Source organism: Schistocerca nitens, chromosome 2, assembly GCF_023898315.1.
Source record: "Schistocerca nitens isolate TAMUIC-IGC-003100 chromosome 2, iqSchNite1.1, whole genome shotgun sequence".
Taxonomy (NCBI): domain Eukaryota; kingdom Metazoa; phylum Arthropoda; class Insecta; order Orthoptera; family Acrididae; genus Schistocerca; species Schistocerca nitens.
The window spans coordinates 611,964,156-611,989,591 of record NC_064615.1 but is presented as its reverse complement, the minus strand read 5'-3'; the positions used below and the strand labels follow the sequence as shown (position 1 = coordinate 611,989,591).

The following is a 25,436-nucleotide window of genomic DNA, read 5'->3' as shown; positions in this document are numbered from 1 at the left end:
ATGACAGAGGTGAACGACGGTTGCGGAGATGTGTAGTGGCGAATAGACGTACAGCTGTTGAGCAACTGCCCGCCCAGGTCTACCAAGGGGCTACGAACAGTGTCTCCTCAATGGTGCGTGTTGGGTTCCGCAGCAGGCGCCTGTTCATGGACTCATGCTGACTGTTATTCATGGCAAAGAAGGCTGGAGTTTGCACGTCAGTACCGCTACTTGACGTCCACTGAGCGGCAACAGGTGGCCTTTTCAAATGAACCACGTTTTATGCCCCATCGGACACATGGCCTCTGACGTGTACGGCGTGAAAAGTCCGAAGGTAAACACCCTGTCACAATTATTATAGTCTGGGAAATGTTTTCGTGATCTCGTCATTCTTAAAACTCTCTGGATCAACTTTAAATGAGAACATTTTTAGGTTAGGCTTTACCGTGACTGTTATTGACATTAAATGAAACAAGTTTACTGTTATCAGTCACCATTTTATTTTTCATTTTTTTCCACGACGCGTTTCGAAGGTTTAAACCTCCATCATTGGGTTGATTTACATTAGTTAGTACTACATATGTGTGTGTGTTGTGTTACGATTTGGAAGAACTTGTGGCACTGCCTAGTGGAGAAACAAGACACTATTTCAGAATATGGTTTTGGATTACTTTTGACAAAAAATTAAACTGATATCTAATGGTAAACTTTAATAAGTAAACTAGAGTACCTCCAGTGGTAACAGGTTCCTTTTGCTGTCGTAACACATCACATGCATACTGCCACATTTGTAAACAAATATGGCGTCTGGAATCAGCTGGGTGCAAGGTTCGTATAGCAGAAGAGAAGACATAATCGCAAAGTGCAAAGAATATACATCGTAACAACATTATTACAGAATAATTGTTTAGAGCATTTGGAGGTGTTTGTTTTGAGGTGTCGAATATATATGTGTGTACTTCAGGTGGTATATAAATCCAATTTTGAAAAGTTAAAACAGCTAAACATTCGTACTCGTTTATACAATCAGGTGAAATGTTAAGATGGCTTAAACTTCATACTTGATAATAACAATTAGGTGAAATGTTACAGACTTGAATTACAATGATCATATTGGCTACAGCAGTAAAATCATACATAGATGACACTCTTTGAAGAAAGAGAGAGAGAGAGAGAGAGAGAGAGAGAGAGAGAGAGAGAGAGGAAGGGAGAGAGAGAGAGAGGGAAGAGTGATTATATGAGAGCAAACATTTACATGGCAAGGAGTCTTAAGATTACATGTTGCATATATTAGCTGCCTAAAGGTTGGGGTAATATATTGGTTAATGCTATAAAATATGCAGATAGATATACATTTGTGCCAGTAGTTGATGTACATACAAATGGTTCAAATGGCTCTGAGCACTATGGGACTCAACTGCTGAGGTCATTAGTCCCCTAGAACTTAGAACTAGTTAAACCTAACTAACCTAAGGACATCACAAACATCCATGCCCGAGGCAGGATTCGAACCTGCGACCGTAGCGGTCTTGCGGTTCCAGACCGCAGCGCCTTTAACCGCACGGCCACTTCGGCCGGCTGATGTACATACAGTTTTAAGCTGACAAGGGGTACAAGCTGTTGGTGTGATGAATTATCTGTGAATGAGGTCAATCTCTTGTACTCTTGGTGGCTGTCAATATCTATGGTAAATATTAGAATGTGCGCACGTGTGTGTGTGTGTGTGTGTGTGTGTGTGTGTGTGTGTGTATTTTTAAGAGTATAGGCAGTTGCTGAAAACATTGCTGAGAATTTCAAGGATGTCTAGTTTTCTGCCTTTTGGTTGGATGTGTAGGATGCTAATACTTGTGTTGTTAACGTGGTGTTTTGTTTCATGCAGGTGGGTAGCTATTACTGATGTGTGGTATTTTTTGTTTTTTTGTTTGGTAGTGCTGCCATGTGTTCCTTGAACCTAATCTCATATGATCTGCCTGTTTGGCCTATGTAGAAGCAGTCACAGTCCAAACATTCAATTTTGTACACACCTGTGTGATGAAGTGGGTTTCGTGTGCCGATGTTGTGGGGTAACTTCTGTCCAATCTTGTCTGTTGTAAAGGATATGCTTATGCCTTTCCGTTTGAAGACATTGGCAGTCTGGTATGAAATGTTACCCAGAAAGGGGATTGTATGGAAGATGTTATTTTCTTTTTGTTTTTTATGTTGTGATTGCTTTGTCATTATTGAGTGTTTTAGGGTGTCTACTATGGAGCTGTTATAGCCATTTTCAACAGCTGTTTGTTTTATTATTTCAATTTCTTGATCACATTTATCTTCTGAGAGTGGTAGTTGGATAGCTCTATTAATCATGTACCGGAATACTGCCATTTTGTGTGCTGCGGGGTGGCAAGAGGAGTTGTGGATTGTGGTATGTGTTGTGGTAGGCTTCCGATGTTGTTGAAAAACTGATTCAACTCACTGATGTCATCTTTAGTGTCTTTGATTAAAATTATGGTATCATCTACATATCTGTAGTAGTAGATGATATTTTTGAGGAGGTGATGATTGGAATTCAGGATTTTGTCTTCTAGGTTACTTATAAATATTTCTGCTAGCAATCCGGAAAGATTTGAGCCCATTGCCAGACCATCTGTTTGCATGTAGATTTTATTGTTAAATTTAAAATAGTTGTGTGAAAGTGTGAATTCAAGCATGTCCATTAGTTCTTTAATGTGAGTTGCAGGGATTTTTTTGTGTTTATGTAGGTTGGCATTGATTATTTGTAGTGTGGGATCTATTGGCACAGAGGAATAAAGGTTTTGTATGTCAAATGAGGCAAGTGTGGCTCCATCAGGTACTTGTATGTTTTCGACATATTGTGTGAATTCTGTTGTGTTTTTAAGTGTTCTCTCATTATTGAGTGTGTATGCTTGTTTGAGAATTCTGAAGAGTATTTTACTGAGCTTGAATGTTGGGCTGTTCCTACAGTTCACTATGGGCCTGATGGGGGTCCCATTTTTGTGTATCGTAGGTTGTGACCTAAGGCAAGGTGCTTGTGGGCTCATTGTTACAATGTTTCTTGCTTCTTGGATGGTGAGTATAAAGTTAATGTTGTTTGAAATGTGTTTAATCTCCTTTTGTATTCTGGCTGTTGGATCTTTATTATGTATTTCAGTTATGTTGCTGGTTTGGAAGAAGTCTAAAGTTTTTTTCTATGTATGTTGTTCTGTCCATTACAACAGTTGTGTTGCCCTTGTAAAAGCTGACAATTTTACTACATCGCTATTTGAGGAGAAATTCAGTAGTTTTGCTGTCGATTGAAAGTTAATCCTCTAGACATAATAAAGTCTTGCACAGTACCAACTGTAATCTCTGGTATCTAAATGGAGGAGGCTCAAGATGATCAGTGAGACTGCTGAAGAATGAAAGCGTTCTCGCGCCGTGGAAGCCGGGATTAAGATAAGTAGTGGGCGAGCGTGTTGCGTCGCGTGACCGGCTGGGTATATGTGGCGGCGCGCCGCCCGCCCCGCGCACTGCGTAGCCATGCTGCTGCTGCCGGCTTTTGTTCTCGTCGCCACTGCCGCGGCAGCCCAGGTGGGTTCTCAAGCACTTAAAGGTAACACCGGAACTCATTCCGATTGGATTAGACGGATTAAAGAGGAAATCCAAATCAGAAGGGACGACGTTCATGAAAAACATACAATTTAAAGATTCACCAAATCCACAATTTTGAAGATATGGCAATGAAATTTTGGACCATGTTTTACTTGAAACTAACACATTTAATGTTAAGTTTCTTGGATTATATATATTAAGTTTTATATGGAATTTAAAAATTTTCAAATAATAATATATGTATCTTTTTCTCAGAATCTTTTCTAGAGATTTCTACAAAACGTTCTCTGTTTAATCTCTTTTCGTACTTTATGCTCCCCCCAAGAGACTTTCTGAGTACATCAGATGGGAGAATTTTAGTAAAGTTTAATTATAATTCTGTAATCATAATATTGCCCCATATCTCAGCTCACACTCAGAATTTCATAATTTACTGTTGAGACAATGTCTATTGGATTTATAGAAATAAGTATACAAAATTATATAATCCTAGCCATCGTAAATTTAGACAAAAAGGTACATAAACTTAAAAAAAAGCATAATTTTCAGGAAAAGCAATTTATAGCTGTTTTTTTATGTCACCTCTTTAGAAGGCCTCAGATTTGTACTCAGGCTCCTCTTTCCCTTCAAGGCTTCTCTTATGGTTAATTTACCAGGTCTTACTGACTTTTCAGCTGCGGAGAGGCGCTGTGGCGCTGTAAATCCATTTTTCTCAAGACGTCTTGAATGAAATTTCCTATCTTAGAGCCCATTCTCTCTAAAACGTCCATTCTCTTTACATTTCCGTCATTAAATACAAAAAGTGCATCATAAGTTACACTTCTAACAACTGTGGTGGACGAAAATATGGTTTAAGGTTCATCGTTTCCATACGAGTGAATTTAGAGACTCATTTGTATTCTGAGTTTTGGCACAAACACACTTTTTTAGAAGTTCGGGATGGGCCAGAAAGCTGTAAGTAGGCTTAACAAAATCCAGGATACAGTTTGGAAGCATCTCCTTGTGTATGTAATTCACGGAATCGTTGTTCGCCGAGCTAGTAATGAAGTGTTGCTTGAAAAACTGGATGTGGCAGGAAGGTAATGTCACACATTTTATTGTTTTTCAGGCACTTCGGATGCGATTTCATCATTGAAACTTTGGGAACTTATTGTCCATAAGTTGTACTAAAAGGTAACAAACTGAAAATTGACGTTCTCGGTCAATTTCGTGAACGCCCCCCCCCCCCCCCTTTCCCTTAAAATGCTGATGTGAACTGATGAGCTTTACATACGGACATTGTTGTATTTCTTGAAAACGATCACAACAATGCACGCGAAGGAGCTGCACATGCCAAGGATAGATGGTGATGATGAGATCCCATACTCCGAGGAGCGTAGGGGACGATGCGGGAGACCCGAACCATTGACTATGCAAGGTCCCTAGCGGAGGTGGTTTGCCATTGCCTTCCTCCAACCGTAATTGGAATGAATGATGGTGATGAAGACGACACAACAACACCCAGTCATCTCGGGGCAGGGGAAAAATCCCTGACCCCGCCGGGAATCGAACCCGGGACCCAGGGGCGGCCGGAGTGGCCAAGCGGTTCTAGGCGCTACAGTCCGGAACAGCGCGACCGCTACGGTCGCAGGTTCGAATCCTGCCTCGGGCATGGATGTGTGTGATGTCCTTAGGTTAGTTAGGTTTAAGTAGTTCTAAGTTCTAGGGTTGGTTGGTTGGTTTGGGGAAGGAGACCAGACAGCGTGGTCTTGGTCTCATCGGATTAGGGAAGGAAGTCGGCCGTCCCCTTTCAGAGGAACCATCCCGGCATTTGCCTGGAGTGATTTAGGGAAATCACTAAGTTCTAGGGGACTGATGACCTCAGCAGTTAAGTCCCATAGTGCTCAGAGCCATTTGAACCATTTTTGAACCGGGACCCCGTGCGCGGAAATCGAGAACGTGGTTTTGCACCACGAACTGCGGACCAAGGGTAGATAAGGAGGGGAATGGCAGATTGTTTCTGCGCTGGTGTGATGTGTGGAATATCGATAGATTACAACGACGGAGCTACAGGTTTTGGGAAGATACAGTGTTTTGTATGGGAAGAAGGAAGAATTTGGTCAATGGAGTGGAGAAGTTGAGCAAAGGAATGTGAAGTAACTATGAGAAGGAATAAGTTAGAGAAGGTAAGAGGAATAAATGTCTAATCGGTAAATAATGATACTGCTGGAGTCTGATGTCCTGAGTGTACCTAGGCGTTCATTGAGAATGACAGGGATGGGGAAATCATTGATCCGATGAAGAATTTGTGTGACGAAGGCGAAATGGATGCGAAAAACCAACAGAGATGTCTGCCATCATATTCTGCATAAGTTCTGAAACATAATACTGATAAAGCGTTGTGGTTAGGACAATGATCAGGAACTCCTGGCACGTTCATCCGATTTGACATGTACGATTCTTTATTTGCGCGCCGCGCGCGGTAGCCATGCGGTCTCAAGCGCCTTGCACGGTTCGTTTTTTCATTCTTCTACACTCCTGGAAATTGAAATAAGAACACCGTGAATTCATTGTCCCAGGAAGGGGAAACTTTATTGACACATTCCTGGGGTCAGATACATCACATGATCACACTGACAGAACCACAGGCACATAGACACAGGCAACAGAGCATGCACAATGTCGGCACTAGTACAGTGTATATCCACCTTTCGCAGCAATGCAGGCTGCTATTCTCCCATGGAGACGATCGTAGAGATGCTGGATGTAGTCCTGTGGAACGGCTTGCCATGCCATTTCCACCTGGCGCCTCAGTTGGACCAGCGTTCGTGCTGGACGTGCAGACCGCGTGAGACGACGCTTCATCCAGTCCCAAACATGCTCAATGGGGGACAGATCCGGAGATCTTGCTGGCCAGTGTAGTTGACTTACACCTTCTAGAGCACGTTGGGTGGCACGGGATACATGCGGACGTGCATTGTCCTGTTGGAACAGCAAGTTCCCTTGCCGGTCTAGGAATGGTAGAACGATGGGTTCGATGACGGTTTGGATGTACCGTGCACTATTCAGTGTCCCCTCGACGATCACCAGTGGTGTACGGGCAGTGTAAGAGATCGCTCCCCACACCATGATGCCGGGTGTTGGCCCTGTGTGCCTCGGTCGTATGCAGTCCTGATTGTGGCGCTCACCTGCACGGCGCCAAACACGCATACGACCATCATTGGCACCAAGGCAGAAGCGACTCTCATCGCTGAAGACGACACGTCTCCATTCGTCCCTCCATTCACGCCTGTCGCGACACCACTGGAGGCGGGCTGCACGATGTTGGGGCGTGAGCGGAAGACGGCCTAACGGTGTGCGGGACCGTAGCCCAGCTTCATGAAGACGGTTGCGAATGGTCCTCGCCGATACCCCAGGAGCAACAGTGTCCCTAATTTGCTGGGAAGTGGCGGTGCGGTCCCCTACGGCACTGCGTAGGATCCTACGGTCTTGGCGTGCATCCGTGCGTCGCTGCGGTCCGGTCCCAGGTCGACGGGCACGTGCACCTTCCGCCGACCACTGGCGACAACATCGATGTACTGTGGAGACCTCACGCCCCACGTGTTGAGCAATTCGGCGGTACGTCCACCCGGCCTCCCGCATGCCCACTATACGCCCTCGCTCAAAGTCCGTCAACTGCACATACGGTTCACGTCCACGCTGTCGCGGCATGCTACCAGTGTTAAAGACTGCGATGGAGCTCCGTATGGCACGGCAAACTGGCTGACACTGACGGCGGCGGTGCACAAATGCTGCGCAGCTAGCGCCATTCGACGGCCAACACCGCGGTTCCTGGTGTGTCCGCTGTGCCGTGCGTGTGATCATTGCTTGTACAGCCCTCTCGCAGTGTCCGGAGCAAGTATGGTGGGTCTGACACACCGGTGTCAATGTGTTCTTTTTTCCATTTCCAGGAGTGTATATATTATTCTTGTTATCAATTGTATGCATGGGCTGTTAAACTGATCGTGCGATAGTTCTCGCGCTTATCTACTATTGATGTCTTCGGAATTGTGTGGATGATACTTTTCTCAAAGTTGCTCTTCACCAGACGATTTTAGAAATTCCGATGGAATGTTATCTATCCCTTCTGCCTTATTTGATATCAAGTCTTCCAGGGCTCTTTTAATTGTGACTAATACTGGATCCCCTACTTCTTGCATATCGACTGCAATTTCTTCTTCTATCGCGTCCTCAAATAAGTCCTGCCCCTCGTAAATATCTTCAATGTACTCTTTCCAAACATCTGCTCTCCTTTTCGTTTGAAAGTAGAACTACCATTTTACTCATAATGTTGCCACCGTTGCTTTTCATTTCAATGAAGGTTCTTCTGAATTTTGTATATCCTCTCGACAGTCATTTCTTTTCCTATTTCTTCACATCTTTCCTGCAGCCTCTTCGCCTTCGCTCTTCCTATTTATTTCATTCCTAAGGGATTTACATTGTTGTATTCTAATATTTGTTCCTGAATATGTTTGTACTTCCTTCTTTCATTGATCAGTTGAAGTATTTCTTCTGTTACCCAGGTTGCTTCACAATTATCTTCAATGTACCGATGTTTGTTTGTCCAACAACTGTGATTGCTCTTTTTACAGATGTCCACTCCTCTTCATCTGAAGGCCTACTGTGGTGTTCCTTACCGCAGTATCGACAATCTTAGCGAACTTCAAACGCATCTCATCATTCGTCATTACTTCAGCTTCCTTTTCCTTCCACACGGATTTTTTCGGACGAATCTCTTAAATTTCAGTCCACACTTCAATCTACTCCCCATCATTGCTTATTAAATTGTGATCTGAGTCTATACCTGCACCTCGTTACATCTTATAATCCAAAACCAGATTTCTGAATCGGCCGGCCGGTTTGGCCGAGCGTTTCTAGGCGCTTCAGTCTGGAACCGCGCAACCGCTACGGTCGAAGGTTCGAATCCTGCCTCGGGGGTGGATGTGTGTGATGTCCTTAGGTTTAAGTAGTTCTAAGTTCTATGGGACTGATGACCTCAGATATTAAGTCCCATAGTGCTCAGAGCCATTTTCTGAATCTCTGTCTGATCATAATGTACTCTAGCTGAATTCTTCACGTGTCTCCTGTTCTTTTCGAAGCATATTTCCACTGTTGAGATTTTTGAACAGAGTATTCGCTATTACCGTGTGAAATTTACTGCAGTGTTCAATCAATCATTATCCTCTCTCCCTCCTATCGCCACGACCGTATTCTCCCGGAATCCGTTCTTCTTTTCCTTTCCCTACAGCTGCATTCCAATCCTCTAGGATTACTAGATTTTAATCTCACACGACATACTGAATTAGCCGTTCAGAATTCTTAAATACTTTCTCCGTGACTTCATCTTCTGCTTACGACGATCGAGTGTACAACTGCACTATTGTGGTTGGCGTTGGTTTGCTGTCGGATCTGATGAGAACATCCCTGTCAGTGAACTGGTCACAGTAGCTTGCTCTCTAACCTAATTTCCTATTGAAAATTAGTCCTATTCCTGTTATACCAGTTTCTGCTGCAGTTGATAGTTCCCAATATTCATCTAACTAGCAGTTCTTATCATTTCACTTCAACTGTCCCTACTGCATTAAGGGTGAGTCTTTACATTTCCCATTCATATGCATTTTGTAGCTTTCCTACTACGTCAAAACTTCCGACATTCCAAGCTCCGACTCGACAAATGTTATTCTGTTATGGACAATTCCATATCTTTCTCATGGTCACCTCGCCTTTTGCAGTTCCCTCCCGACATCCGAATGGAGGACTAATCTGGAATCTTTTGCCAATGGAGAAAAACATGATGGTATTTTTTTCAGGTACAGGCCACGTGTCCCGTGGATATACATTCTGTATCTTTAATGCAATGGTTTTCTTTGCCTTCTGTAACCTCATACCTTTGTCATAGCTGTCTCTTCCGCCTTTTACGTGAAGTTTCCCACCCCAAGGGCATGTGAGTGCCCTGAACCTCCGTCCGCTCCTCTGCCTATCTGAGAAGCCCATTGACAGAACGAGGGTGTCTTCTTATGCCGGAAATCTTCGGATGCCATTGCTGATATAATTTTTATTCAAAATTTAAGCAGTAGCTGGGTTAGAACCTGTAGCGCTTACTGCTGAAGTCACCTTCAGCTAATACATTCAAACTAGTAGGAACTATCGACTACAACCGATTTTACATAAGAACCTAGAAACTCAAATACACAGACACTGTATTTAGGGCTACCGCAGAGAGACTAAGGTGCCTATTTATTGTCAAATAATCAGAGCAGTCACAAGCCATGACTGTCATACAATGGTACCAGTGAGAGGCACCCACTTGCCTTTCTCATACTGTGGCATCAAGCAGTCAGGCCTGCAAGATGAGTGGATTGCCAAGCGAGTGGATTCTTCCTTAATTTATCGAGCAATATGAATTCTCGTATCTTACTATTTAGTTACAAATTATCCTCCTGCATGAACAATACGCAACGGAAACACGCATCTGACTATCAGTGATTTATAGAACTCTGACTGCACACTACGCACTGGCAATACCACATTTACTTTTTGTCTTTGATTTAACGGCTTTTATATAAATTCGGGACATTGTGACAACATACAATTTAATGAAAAAGGCCACCAATCTCTTTCTATTCACTATCTGATTTATTCCTAAACACACAAATTCTACAACCTACAACAAAATCACATGAGAAATTCCGCCCAGTGGGCATGGCTTTACGTTAGTGAATCTCTATACTATGGTCTCGTAATCTATTTACCGCAACAGTGCACTCCCTGGATCGGATGGTGGATCTTTTATTATACCTCACACTTCGCCTCTCACAATCATCCTCACGAAACTTTCCTCCAGATCGAGCGATACAGAAGGAACAGACATACCCACAAATCTTTCGAAACTACCTTGCTACCCCCATGCAAAACACACATACCCAAATTACATGACATATACAACACAACAATATGAAATACCACACAAAGAACTGTTACAACATCATCACTTTCCGCTTTCCCACTTCAATCAATATCTATCCCAGTTTCACACGACACTGCCCCACTTTGTAATTCTACTTTCCTACTGTGAACTCTGGAGATAAACGCACGTCTTCCTGTGCAATGCAAGCCAAGTGGCGTTGCTGGAAAAACGGCCGACTCACCTTGATTCTCTCTCAGAGTTTAAATTTAGCATCACGCGGAATGATATTTCTTAAATACTTCAACTTATGATACACACGCTATTTCTTAAATATTTCAGCTTATTGTACAAACGCTATTAATTCTTAAATATTTCAGCTTATTGTACACACGCTAGTATCTCAACTTATAACTACACGTGGGCTCATTGCGACCGTTGGTTTACTACAATCCCCTTAAAATTACCTGCCTCACTTTGTAATTTTCCCCACAAAAGTTCCTGGGAAAGAGAAATGATTAGTTCTAACTACTCTTAAATATTCCACATCCATACCATGCCTTTACACTTTCATTACGGAGCACAACAAAAAAACAGGTCTTTACAGCAGAAGGTTCAGCGCCAGAGTGCCGAGTCTGAAACATGGCCGTCTTCCGGTTCTCTCGCACCTCTCTCGAAGTGGGAGAAGCACCTTGCTACCTTATTGGTCAGCCACATTTCAGACGCCCAAAGCTCTGGTAAAATTTTCATCTCTTTGGTCTCACCAAAGGTAGCCAAAGGATCGACTCAAAGATGATCATATATTCCGATTCACTATCTGTGGTTAGCAGACGACCATACATTCATTCATTTCACAGATCTCACCAAACTGGATGTAGGGATTTATTTTGAGGGAGTGCACATGTGATCAATTAAATAAATAAATTGTCATTCTTTCCCACACTGGTATCCGGCTTCGCTGTATTAATTGAAATTGAGTTACTTTTACACAAAAAATGTGTTGTTCTGACAAGAATTTCGTACCTATTTTCAATGTTGGGCGGTACTGTACCCTTTCACCAGAAGCCCTCAAAATGGGCAAGAGCAAATACGCTCAGGAAATTGGGAATTACGTAATATGTGACTAATGGGAACCTGCTCTAAAAAATAAAATCTATGCAGTAAATCAGTCCTGTGGCTCACGATACGTACCGGAATGGACGGTAACCAGAAGAGTCCGAATAACAGGTTGCAACGCAAGCCAAGTCCGTGATATGTTTCACTGCCGGTAATATGAACATTACAAACTTCTAACCACTGCCGTCAACGCAAGTAATTCGTAACACAGTTCAAGACACAGATCTCACGAAAAGAAAGCCGAGTACATTCACTGTAGTCTGAAATTTGTAGCTGCCGAGTGCGCTACGTGACTCACAGTCCTTAGAACAACAGCCACAATCAGTACGGGCCTCCACGTTGTTTCACTCCGGCTCCAAATACAGTCAATGGACCAGTCAATAAACTCCGAATTATAACCTCTTCTTTCATATACTGGCCGGTCCCATCCTCCCCAGAGTGAACATTGGTGAGAGCCACAGGAAGTTTCAACTGCCATCCTCAAAACTAGGCTGCATAGTGACTAAAGTACATTCCGGAGACCCACTAACCTCTTACCCTGCTCTCAGCCTGGACGCGTCGTTCCAAATTGCGGCCTTCGAGTACCTACAGTATTCTCGGCACAACGTGGTGCGAACATCCCTTAGACTGTCAGCCCATTGTCAAGTTCTAAATGTGCGCAGAACCGGCACAGCATGAAAAAGAGAATATCGTGGTGCAATATTTTTGTTTATTGCTCATCAGTGGTCCATTCCCGCAGCACTGAAGTGTTGCGTGAAAAATAATATGCGTACAGTTGTAACTTTTCAGAATAAAAATTGTTTATTCGTTGTGAACTATATCAGGCCTGAACTCTTATCTAACTTCGCGTGCTCTGTAGTCGTCCTGAATAATGCCAGTCGTGAAATGACGAAATGTTATCTGATAAAGATTAGTCGGAAAACTATCTGAAGCTTTATAACTGTATACTCGCTTTGCAATTAACTTCTACCAAAAGAATTAGAAAACCAAAACTGTAACCTACGCAATTCTGTATTATGTAGTACAGTGAACAGTGCTACGGTGGGTGACGTCACAATACGTGATTTGCACTTTCAATGCACAGAACTAACAGAAAAAAGTGCTACATAAAATTACCAACGAAATTTTGAAAGATTAAAGAACCGAAACATTTCTATTAAAATTCCCTGCAAATTTAAGTGTGCAAACTGACCAAATAAAATTCCAAACATTAAATAATGCACACGCAATTGTAACACTGCACAGTAAGAAGAAAACTTCTGCGTAACAAATGTAACTTGAACTGAACACTACCTAAACTAAACCTGATAACAAATTTGAAACGAAAAACTAATTGCAATGATCTTGCTATGTTCTGGCTGTGATGTTAAACTGGCCTTAAATACATTTTTCATGTAGTTTACCTGTGGCAACGGAAGCTCAGTACTGCTCGAAGTGATGAACATTAAAAAATACAGCGCAGCAGCAAACCAGGTAAAAGGATAGGAAACCTTGCGCAGTGCAATGCATTTCGCCATGCAACTATTCTAAATAGATCATGCTATGACTTCAGACACTTTGTTCCGCAAAGTGTGACGGGGTGACTCACACAATCAAAAAAATGAAATTCTTTAGTTAGGAGACAGTCAAGAATTTAAACTTGCTAAGTGACTGAAAACAAACTAAGCTTTAAAAAGCAGTATTCCGAAAACAAAATTATCCCTAGGCAATTATAATGTTCTTTATAAAATATAATTTTTAATAAATATTACTGTGCCATGAGATTAATTATTGAAATGGTAAAGGATTGGTAAATCTATGACTTCTCAGTGCATACATGTGAACAGACAACGTGTTTAATCACGCGTCAATCACGAACTAACTGACTCAGACCAATAAAGTTAACTCCTACTAAACTTTTCGTTATCCAAACACATCGACTAAATTACGCACAGGCAAGCACTGGAGCAACAACACTACCTGAAAATCTTCGTTTCTCAAATTAATCCTTACCAAATCATATTTCCAAAATTCAATATCCTCTTTATCTTTGTTTCTGAAAGCTATTTCCAGACCGATCGGTGGCATAACTAACATCCGACTCATTCACCATTTTCTCTTAGGACACTACAGGTATGAGAATGCTACTAGCAACCAAGATCACATTTCTTATGCTCAGAACCTCTGCGGCGTAGCCTATCGACTACTGAAAACCTCTGATTGTAAAATATCCAGTACATAGGTAAGAAGTCTGACACACCGAAGAAAATGGAGCTTACATTACTTTTCTTGAATACCAAAACCAAGCTAGCTACCTTGCACAGTAACTCTTAAAAAGAAAGAAAGTGATATTAGATTCTTTTCTTGTTCACAGGTCGCGACACCGCCGCCAGCCAGACAACAGGCAAATACGGCATCGCTCACAAAAGCGAACAGTAAGTACACTTTGGTTTCGTCAGTAGCGAAGTAAGTCTTACTTAGTAAACTACTTTTGTTCAATAAGCTTTCGACTTGTTTGAGGCTATGTATCCTTCAACAATGAATCTTTCCAGTTCTCAATAGTTTCTACAATCAATAGCCTTAAAAATCTGTGAGGAATATTCCAGGCTTCATGGTGCCTTTATCTGTACCCCTTCACCTATTAACCAATGTCGAGTGCCTCATAAAATATTGTGGCAACTTATTTCGCCTTCTGATGAAAAGATATTTTTTAAATTTTTATTCTAACTAAAATCTGACTTTCTTTTTGGTCTAGCGGCTAACGTCCACGACACGCATAGGCAGCGGGTTGGTTTCCTATACATCAGTCAGTATGTTCATATCCTGTGAAACTCTCGAACGGGTGAGGCAAATCAAACTACTGCTTGTGTAACTAAACAGAGATACGTCAGCGCTTATGTCCACTATCTGATCAAAAAGATCCAGATACCTATCAGACGAAATTTATATTGCGTGTATTCACCCATTACTCTTATGTTGGCTCGTACTCCGCTGGAAGTACTTTTCATGTCATGTGTGAGTTATGTGGTGGACGGACAGCGCTTTATTCCTCAAGAGCCGAAACCAGACAAGCAGTGATGTTGGGCGCTGCGGTCTGGAGCGAAGTCAACATTCTAACTCATCCAAAGCTGTTCCATTAGATTCAGGGCGGGACTCTCGCACGCTAGTCCATTTCAGGAATGTCAGTGTTCACATACCGTTGCCTCACTGATGCTGCTTAATGAGAGGGTGCATTCTCGTGCTCATGCAATCATCATCTCCGAATGGTTCCTCTACTGTAGTAGCGGTACACAATACTGCAAAATGTGTTCATATCTTCCACATGTAGCATTTTCTTAAACGCAATAAGAGGACCACCCGTAATCACGAAAAACATAGTCATATTGAAACACCACCCCCTCCGTACTTGACTGCTGCGACTACACATGACAGCAGATAACTTTCTCCAGGCTTTCACCAAATCCATACTCTTTCACCGGATTGCCATAATGTATAGCGTGATTCACCACTTCAAATCATTTGTTTCGAGTCAGCCACTGTCCAGAAACTTCGCTCCTTACACACCTCATGCATCGCGTAGCGTTTCAAATGTGTGGTTATGAGGAACTACTCCACCATTGTATTCTCTTCTTCTTAACTCCCTCAATACAATCATTGTGAACGCTGGATTGCTCGTGGCATTTTGGAACTCCTTCCGCTCATTTCATGTAATTTTTTTACAACCACTCGACGCAATGTTTGATGGGCCTTGTCCGTCAGCAAATGGTTCAAATGGCTCTGAGCACTATGGGACTTAACTTCTGAGGTCATCAGTCCCCTAGAACTTAGAACTACTTAAACCTAACTAACCTAAGGACATCACACACATCCATGCCCGAGGCAGGATTCGAACCTGCGACCGTAGCGGTCGCGCGGTTCCGGATTGTAGCGCCTAGAACCGCTCGGCCACTACGGCCGGCTGTGTCCGTCTGCACTTGAGTGACGTTTGCCTTGTCTGGTTTAGTTGTTGTTGTTCTTTCACGTTTCCATCTGACAAGTACCCTACCTCAGTCTACTTGGGTAGTTTTAGGAGGGTTGAATTGTCCTGATGGGTCTGTTAGGTGAAATGTAGTTCCTAGTTCACGTTTGGAGTCACTGAGCTCTGCTGACTCACCAGTTCTGCTGCTACTGTTCCTTTACTGACAACACTGCCTTCGTGTTTCGCGATATCCAGCGGTCAATTCCGCTTTACACAGGGATGTCCGATTACTTTCGATCTCATAGTGTACTTTTGAAGAGTGTTTGTGTTACAACTGAATGAAACCTTATTGATTGGCAACTCCATGGAGTGCTGTGTGCACAACGACCATATATGTTAAATTAAAAGGAAGGTCAGCGTTGGCCGTAATATTGATGTTTTATTGATAGCAAATCGATTTTCAATCACATAGTGATCATCTTCAGTCCTGTGGTGTACAAATTAAACTCAGACACAGGTATCAAGTTATCAGTAACCAAAACCGATAACTTGATACCAGTGTCTGAGTTTAATTTGTACACCACAGCACTGAAGATGATCACTATGTGATTGAAAATCGATTTGCTATCAATAAAACATCAATATTACGGCCAACGGTGACCTTCCTTTTATTTGAATGAAACCTGTCGACGAATTCTAAAAACCGTTCTTCTCTTCCGTCCACTTCCCCCAAGGGATTTTTTTTCTCAGAATACCTGACTTCATTTTTCTCTCTTACTGTCACTTTCCATTTTTCCGTGACCAGAAAGTTTTCCAACCCTTTCAAATATTTGTAGTTATTCTGTTTTTAGGTTCTGAGGGCTCCTCGGCGTAACAGTTACTTCATCTTCGATACTATGAGACATATCTCTTTTACTGCAAGCTCTTTGCGCTCCACATTTGGAGAGGTGGTAGTATCCTCTTATATCCCTGAATACTGACCATTCCTCCAGGGACACCCCTATGACGGCAAGAAGTACTGCCATTGCGTATCGCCTGGTTGCCTAAGTTGTAGGCAAGTCCAGACGTAATTTACATGGTACAGTAATCGCACTATAGCGATCATTCCGCACCTTATTTTGACGGAGACCATTGTCATCCTTTATGAAGTCTACTGAGACTGAATTTCCATCTCTTCTTTACTTTATTTGCAGCAATTTTTCATCGTGAGTTAGGTTTATTGTATAAAATTTTGTCAAATCAATGCATTGTTGATCGATTGCTAAGCATTTCTTCAGGAGACAACTGAAGAAAAGACATATTTATAATATTTTCTCTTATTTAGTTCTCAAATTTAGATCTGATGACACTAATGTAGGTCATCCGTGCTTCCCGTAAAATCCTTCAATGGTGGTACCTGTCAGTTGTTTCTCTTTCTTTTCTCTTTTGTTTTCTTTACTAAGTGTTCTGCTTCCGCTCCAGTGATTGCGATCTGTAAGGAATGTTAATACACTTTCTTCGTGTCCTGTTGGACAGTGATAATATTAATTTTTCCTGTCGTGAAGTTAAAACCGGACAAAATATTATTAATGAAAAATAGACGTAAAACAAGCCAGCAGATTCTGGTTGAAGAGTATTTACTTCATTGCTCAATTAGCAACTCATCTTCAGCGTTCTAGATGTCTTAGTGTCCATAATGGTCGGACCGTGGTGAATACCTTGGCTTCATTTATTGCCACGACATCTTCAGCGGCATTACTTTTTTCTCTGTGACTGCCTAATGTTATTAAGAACCTGGAATTCTTGTCTTGTTATTTTCACACTTTTTGAGGTTAAGTTATGTACTGCTATTTATTGGCATACAAGCTTGCCTGTTCCATTATGTGCAGTGTTAATCACAGACGTGGCTCGATTGATGTTTATCGTAGCAAAATTCATTTTATGCATTTCAGACTACGTTCATTGTAGTCAGAGTTCCTCATCGTCAAGAAGATACGGATAGTAAGGACTATGAATAATGAAAACAAAATAGTGCACAGTCGACGTATAACGTTCAATACTCCAATCTTTGTCACTGCAGTAAAACAAATTGATTTAATAAAGAAACAGCGTTACCTTGATCAGTGCTCATAGCATCAACACATGGCAGTTGCTCTTACATTTAAATTTGTTGGCCACATGTCAAATTTAAAAATTTAAATTACTATGAGTAAAAACGCAGTTGCCTTCTCATATCAGCATTTGGTTCGAGTTTACTTCTGCCGTGCATATGAGTGCACTGTCAGAGTATCGGCATACTCAATGGCTGCTGAAAACATAAATCAGCATTGACTTCTTTTAGAGGTGTGTCTTTGAGGTCAGCCACCGGATCAGCATCCAATACGAGTGGTATTTAACTAGTTCTTCACAGTGCTTTTGGCGAGCCCTTCCCTCGCTCGGCTATTCTTAATACGAATATCTTTTTCGTGATTTGTACTCAGTAATGGGCAATGTGGTTTTGTACGTATGTTTTATTAACTCCATGAAAGTTAGCGTGAGTGTATTATTTTTTGTTCTTTCCACTTCACCTTTAGGCCCACAGGATGTATTTTTCGTCTTGCGAACGTACAACATTCTATACCGTGTGCGTGACTCTAGACGAGTGTTTGTATGACTGCAGATATAGAAAACGTGGTTCTGAAATATTGCACGCATAAGGAAAAATAGGAATGATCTGAATGAACGTTCCACTCCTTAATCCACAACTACCAAAGCAGGTTTTGCCACGAACGATGTAGGTGGGGAAACATTTTATTTATTCATTCATTTACCTGATCTGATTAAGGCCATCAAGCTCTCTCATACGTGAGACCACAGTTTCACACATAATACCTTTTTCGGATCATAGTTACTTAAGAAATAACAATTTTAATATGGCAAATAGTATTAAAATGATTTGATTGTCTACAGTGACAATGAGAGAAAATAATACAGAGCATGAACTAATAAAGTTAATACTGGCAGTACTTGTACTACCGCTGCTGCTGTCACTACTAGTTATAATATTAACTATGACAATAACAACAACAAAGATTTTGGCAGATGTAAAGTGAATTTATAGGTGTACAAAGTAGATAAATTCCGATGTAGCGAGTTCCGGGGAAAAGAAATTTAAGGAGACTGAGCCAGCTAAGAATACTGGGAAATGAGGAAAATCTGATATTATTATTGTTGCTTTAGTAGATGTCATTAAGTGTCTTCTGAAGTGGAAGATGTTACTTAGCTCTCTAATATTTTGTGGGAGGTTATTCCAGAGTCGGGTTCCTTCTACTAAGAAGGACTTCCAGAAAGTGGCTGATCGGTGGAGTGTGACAGAAAGGTTTCTTCTCTGATGGGAACGATTGTTGCTGCTATGTTGTTCAGACAAGACCATAAACACCGAGGGGACATATGATGGACACTATAAGTTGATAAGACAGTACAGAAGACGGAGGGTATGGACACGTCTGCAAGCACCTGGACAGCTGTGTATATGATGGTGAAATACGAAGAAAGAGTCAAACATCACAGATGTAACGAACACATACATTACTAAACAGTTCCAGGCTTTCCTGAGAAAGGCCTGACACGATAATATCGCCGTAATCAATAACCGGAAGTATAAGCATGTGTACAAGTTTCTTTTTCACGTCAAGAGGGAAAAGCTTTTTATATTTTTGTAGAACGTGGAGAGATGCTGATGCCTTCTTGCACATTACAGTTGTATGCCCAATCCAATATATATTTCCATTTTTTGTTACACCTACACTCTTTGCTGAAGGAGAGAAGTTGGTATTTGTCCCATTTAGGGTTAAAAATGGTAAAGATTCACGATATTTCTGGCCAGTGAGCCTAGAATGGACAACCAGTACCGCTTAGGTTTTGGATAGGTTTTGCTTTAACCCTACACCCTATCCACGTAAGGTGTTTGCCTCGGTCACTGCTGTCATGGCAACCGACAGCGGAACCATGAGCTACACAAATAATATGACCGCCTCCCCTTAATTCTATTTCTGTGGCGGGATATTAGAGTAGGGTAATGTTAGTACGGAGAAAAGAGAAGTTCCTCATCTGCTAGTATCGTAACGTGTCCTTTATTTAGGTCATTCGCATCTACCGTTAATGTTACAAAGTGGAAAATACGCAGTGCCGATAGCTGTGTTGGAACCGTGGAGAGTGTAGTTGTATTGTGCTGCTGCGTAACTGGCGAAACCGCTTACACTGGTTCTGTTTCTCGAGTAGTAGAGGTAAAGGTGGATAAATGGGCCCCCACTTTGTTTTTTTTATATAACACCTTTTATTTTTAGTATAATCACCTGAAATTAACATAAAACATTTCTCTAGTATGTCCTGCAAATAGTTACGACATGTTTTGGTTCAACTTTTTAATATTTAAAACAAAATTTTATTTTACCTGATAGTCTGCATTTCGTTGCGTCAAGAATTTGTTCTAGTAATATGGGCTCCAAGGTAGTTTGAAATAAAAAGAAACAAAAATTTGAAAAAATAATTTCATTTCATTTTTGTGTATAATGAAAGAAAGATTCATTCTGAACATTGTTAATTAGTCTACTGGTGGGATGATTTTCACAGCCTATGCCTAGTCTATTCACAATAGTCACACACATAAGCATCTTTTTACACGTGACAAGTGATCCTCTTTCAGCTGCAGATAATGCACCAACTTACCTTTTTCCCCTCAGGCCGATGACACGAGAAATTTTTCTTTGAACGACACTAAGACCTGAGTCGTCTTCCAGCCGGGGTGATCGAGCGGTTCTAGGCGATACAGTCTGGAACCGCGCGACCGCTACGGTCGCAGGTTCCAATCCTGCCTCGGGCATGAATGTGTGTGATGTCCTTATGTTAGTTAGGTTTTATGTAGTTCTGGGGGACTGATGACCTCAGCAGTTAAGTCCCATAGTGCTCAGACCCATTTTTTGACTCGTCTACATTAAAAACTGTGTCCTCAGGATATTTGTAGTTACTGAACGCAGCTTCAAGTAAACTGAAGAAATTGTCGACAGCTTGTTTATTAAACCCATTAGCACGTGAAATCGAAATTGAGGATCGCTTCAAAATAAAAAATGGCTCTGAGCACTATGGGACAACATCTGTGGTCATCAGTCCCCTAGAACTTAGAACTGCTTAAACCTAACTAACCTAAGGACATCACACACATCCATGCCCGAGGCAGGATTCGAACCTGCGACCGTAGCAGTCGCGCGGCTCCGGACTAAGCGCCTAGAACCGCTAGACCACCGCGGCCGGCGCTTCAAAATAGACAGAATATTTTTGTGCCGTGACATAAAATGGTCAAACCAAGTTCGACCAGAAACTTCGCCCTTTACAAATGGATGAGGGATTTTTTTTCTTGTACAAAGCTGGTAGACCAGGCGCCTGACGTCATTTCTGGTAAGGCCGTAGAATTTGGATTCCATAATGAGAAGATATTTAACCAGTTCGTCCTCAAGTCCCTGTGGTAAAACCGGTGGACGGCCCAGTTTAATATTAACTATTTCTTCGACCGGTTTATCGATTCGTGAAAGTCTTTAGAGTGTAGAACGAGGGACAGAGTACACTTTAACCGCTTTTTTCAACCCCATTTTTTCTCTTTAATAGCTACAATAGCATTTGACATATTTGATTTGTCCCACGATTGCCGTTTCGATTTTTTTGGTGGTACAAGATGTCTTCGAGGCATCTGAAACATAAAGAGTAGCAATATTTGTAAATGGTCCCATAAAATCTGATTGATTTTACGGGGCCCATAATACCAGCAGCAAAAGGGGCCCATATATCCACCCTCGACATCTTGGGAAAAACGATTTTGCCTACGGTTAGTTTGGTTCGCAACCGACGTTAATTAATGTAAAACGGCATCCCAACAACAAGCCAGATACGTACCTTACCTTAGTTTTAGTAATAACATGTTAGAAATTTGAGTTTTATTCAAATAAACACTAACCTTTCAAACTTTTGATGACAGCGAAAAAATTCACAGCACAACTACTCACAAACCATGACAGCTACTACGTCTGCACACTCTACAGTGAACTTTGGCAACTAGTTCTAGAAGTTCATGTGCTTTCTGCTACAATTCGTGGCCTGTACTTCCAAATATGTAGGGGGCCCATAATACCAGCAGGGGCCCATTTTTCCACCTTTGCCTCTACCCAGGAAGACGCGGAACAAAGTGCCCCATTTAACCGGTATAGTACAACAGAGGTAAGGGGACAACTATTAAATACGTGAGAGGTCTTCTTTATACCTTGGATTCCCCCCCCCCCATCACCGTCCTCCACCGTTCTCCTCCCCTCCCCCCCCCCCACCCTCTCACCCTCGCGTGATGTATCCCGTAGCCGAGTAAAAATAAGTGAAAATGAAATTTTTATGTAATTAAACATTTATTAAAACGGTTTAAGTTTTATTTATAAAGTACATTAAACAGTGTTTTAACACGTGATTAAAAATACTTTATTTTACACCTGAATAGTATTCGAACAGATACAGATAGACGGAAAAAAAGCTTCACTAAAATTGTATTAACCATTTTGACGGATCCCTAAAAGAGTGACCTTTTATTGGTATATTATATACTTGCGGCGTCATTGAACCTTTACATGTTTTGCAGATGACAGTCAACATTGTGTGTACCTTCCTTTGAACGCCATGCGGTATGTTTCCGTAGCTTCTCAATCTCTTGATTTATATGACGACTAAGAGAATTCTCGTCGGTGAAAATCAGCTTGGATTCCTTCAACAAAAGATATTCTTGCTCGCATGTTTGTTTAGACTTGTCGGCATGCCACGTAACAGACATATTGTAAAAGTCTTGATAAAAATTCATATTGAACACAATAAAATCAGTTCTATATGCGTTGCAGAATATCGCGACTAACTCTCTCAACCCAGTGATATCGACCACTTGTGCGACACTTGTTTCAAATCGGGGAATCCCGGACAAGCACTCATGGAAAGAATTCAGTTCAAAGTGGGCCATAAAGATCGGTGGACACTTTGATATTGTCTATCCTCTGGAATAATTACGTTGTCGTTGTTGTTGTTGTTGTTGTGGTCTTCAGTCCAGAGACTGGTTTGATGCAGCTCTCCATGCTACTCTATCCTGTGCAAGCTTCTTCATCTCCCAGTACATACTGCAACCTACATCCTTCTGAATCTGTTTGGTGTATTCATCTCTTGGTCTCCCTCTACAATTTTTACCCTCGACGCTGCCCTCCAATACTAAATTGGTGATCCCTGGATGTCTCAGAACATGTCCTACGAACCGATCCCTTCTTCTAGTCAAGTTGTGCCACAAGCTCCTTTTCTCCCCAATTCTATTCAATATGCCCGCATCTCGTGGTCGTGCGGTAGCGTTCTCGCTTCCCACGCCCGGGTTCCCGGGTTCGATTCCCGGCGGGGTCAGAGATTTTCTCTGCCTCGTGATGGCTGGGTGTTGTGTGCTGTCCTTAGGTTAGTTAGGTTTAAGTAGTTCTAAGTTCTAGGGGACTTATGACCACAGCAGTTGAGTCCCATAGTGCTCAGAGCCATTTGAAGCATTTTTCTATTCAATACCTCCTCATTAGTTATGTGATCTACCCATCTAATCTTCAGCATTCTTCTGCAGCACCACATTTCGAAAGTTTCTATTCTCTTCTTGTCCAAACTATTTATCGTCCATGTTCCACTTCCATACATGGCTACACTCCATACGAATACTTTCAGAAACGACTTCCTAACACTTAAATCAATACTCGATGTTAACAAATTTCTCTTCTTCAGAAACGCTTTCCTTGCCATTGCCAGTCTACATTTTATATCCTCTCTACTTCGACCATCATCAGTTATTTTGCTCCCCAAATAGCAAAACTCCTTTACTACTTTAAGTGTCTCCTCTCCTAATCTAATTCCCTCAGCATCACCCGACTTAATTCGACTACATTCCATTACCCACGTTTTGCTTTTGTTGATGTTCATCTTATATCCTCCTTTCAAGACACCATCCATTCCGTTCAACTGCTCTTCCAAGTCCTTTGCTGTCTCTGACAGAATTACAATGTCATCGGCGAACCTCAACGTTTTTATTTCTTCTCCATGGATTTTAATACCTAATCCGAATTTTTCTTTTGTTTCCTTTACTGCTTGCTCAATATACAGATTGAATAACATCGGGGATAGGCTACAACCCTGTCTCACTCCCTTCCCAACCACTGCTTCCCTTTCATGTCCTTCGACTCTTATAACTGCCATCTGGTTTCTGTACAAATTGTAAATAGCCTTTCGCTCCCTGTATTTTACCTCTGCCACTTCAGAATTTGAAAGAGAGTATTCCAGTGAACATTGTCAAAAGCTTCCTCTAAGTCTACAAATGCTACAAACGTAGGTTTGCCTTTCCTTAATCTTTCTTCTAAGATAAGTCGTAGGGTCAGTATTGCCTCACGTGTTCCAACATTTCTACGGAATCCAAACTGATCTTCCCCGAGGTCGGCTTCTTCCAGTTTTTCCATTCGTCTGTAAAGAATTCGTGTTAGCATTTTGCAGCAGTGGCTTATTAAACTAATAGTTCGGTAATTTTCACATCTGTCAACACCTGCTTTCTTTGGGATTGGAATTATTATATTTTTCTTGAAGTCTGAGGGTATTTCGCCTGTCTCATACATCTTCCTCACCAGATGGTAGAATTTTGTTAGGCCTGGCTCTCCCAAGCATGTCAGTAGTTTTAATGGAATGTTGTCTACTCCCGGGGCCTTGTTTCGAATTAGGTCTGTGCCCCAGCCCAACCCCCGCCCCCATTTTGTTATCACGTAATTAATGGACGTTCCATAAGCGCATAGATAGTTAGGGAACAGAATTTTCTGTAGCTTCGGAATGGGAGGGCACATTTTCCAAAAATTATTAACTCATATTTACCATAAACTACCGCCTCACTTGATAGTGGGTAAGCATTTGTGACAAGTTAAAACACTGTGGTGGACAGTAGAAATCGGATGTATGTCTGTCATTGTCAGTGCACTATCACTTTTGCTATCACGGCCGGATTAGTTTTACTAGTCCCTCCATACCTTGTATATTTCTCGTGCTAACGTCTTACAGGGGATGAGCGCATCATCAACGGCGTGGACGCGCCCGACCAGTACCTGTACATGGCGGCCGTCTTCGCGGACGGGGCGACCCTGTGTGGCGGCACCTTCGTCTCTCGCAGCTGGATCCTCACCGCCGCGCAGTGCGTCGTCGGGTGGGTATCAGCGGACGCGCACCCCACCTTCGTCTTCAAGTTAAAAGCTCCAATTCAAGGGCGAGCTGCGCTTCACGTGTCCGAGGGAGTGGAATGAGGCGACTAAGTGACCCTCTCTTCCTACCGATAAACACAAGGCATCTCATTTCAAAGGCAACCATAAAGGGCGTACAATAAGTAATGCAACGCACTTTTTTTGAGAGCAGGTTGGTTTTATTCAGTATTCCAATACATCGTGTTATTCCCTACTCATTTGAATACAAGAAAATGCTTTTAATCTTGGTTCAGTGCGACGGCCTTTTCTGAGGGTAGCGCAACAAACTTCAGACCTAATCGTGGCACCTTGAGGGAGGACATCAAACTGAATAACCCCTTCATAATCCCAGAAGACCGTCACCATGACTTCACCGGCTGAGGGTGTGACTTTAATCTTTTTCTCCGGAGGATTTTCATTTTGTTTCCGATTCAAAGAGATGAACCCACGTTTCATCGCCTGTGACGAAGTTCAATAAAAAATTGTTATGATCAGCCTATGTAACGCACAAGGCATTCCGCACAGACGGGCCTTCGTTTCTCTTCAAGGTGTTCTACACTACTGGCCATTAAAATTGCTACACCACGAAGATGTCGTGCTACAGACGCGAAATTTAACCAAC

The 25,436-nt window shown here is 42.0% G+C and overlaps 1 protein-coding gene across 1 annotated transcript in view; it reads left to right on the top strand.

Moving 5' to 3' along the window:
- Nucleotides 1-3,459: 3,459 nt before the first annotated feature.
- The window catches only part of LOC126235197 (brachyurin-like), a 42,471-nt gene continuing 20,494 nt past the window's right edge, over nt 3,460-25,436 (top strand). The window contains exons 1-3 of the mRNA XM_049943926.1: nt 3,460-3,549; nt 13,962-14,022; nt 24,639-24,840. Of these exons, the coding sequence (XP_049799883.1) occupies nt 3,460-3,549; nt 13,962-14,022; nt 24,639-24,840 (353 nt within the window). The remainder of the gene's footprint in view (nt 3,550-13,961; nt 14,023-24,638; nt 24,841-25,436) is intronic.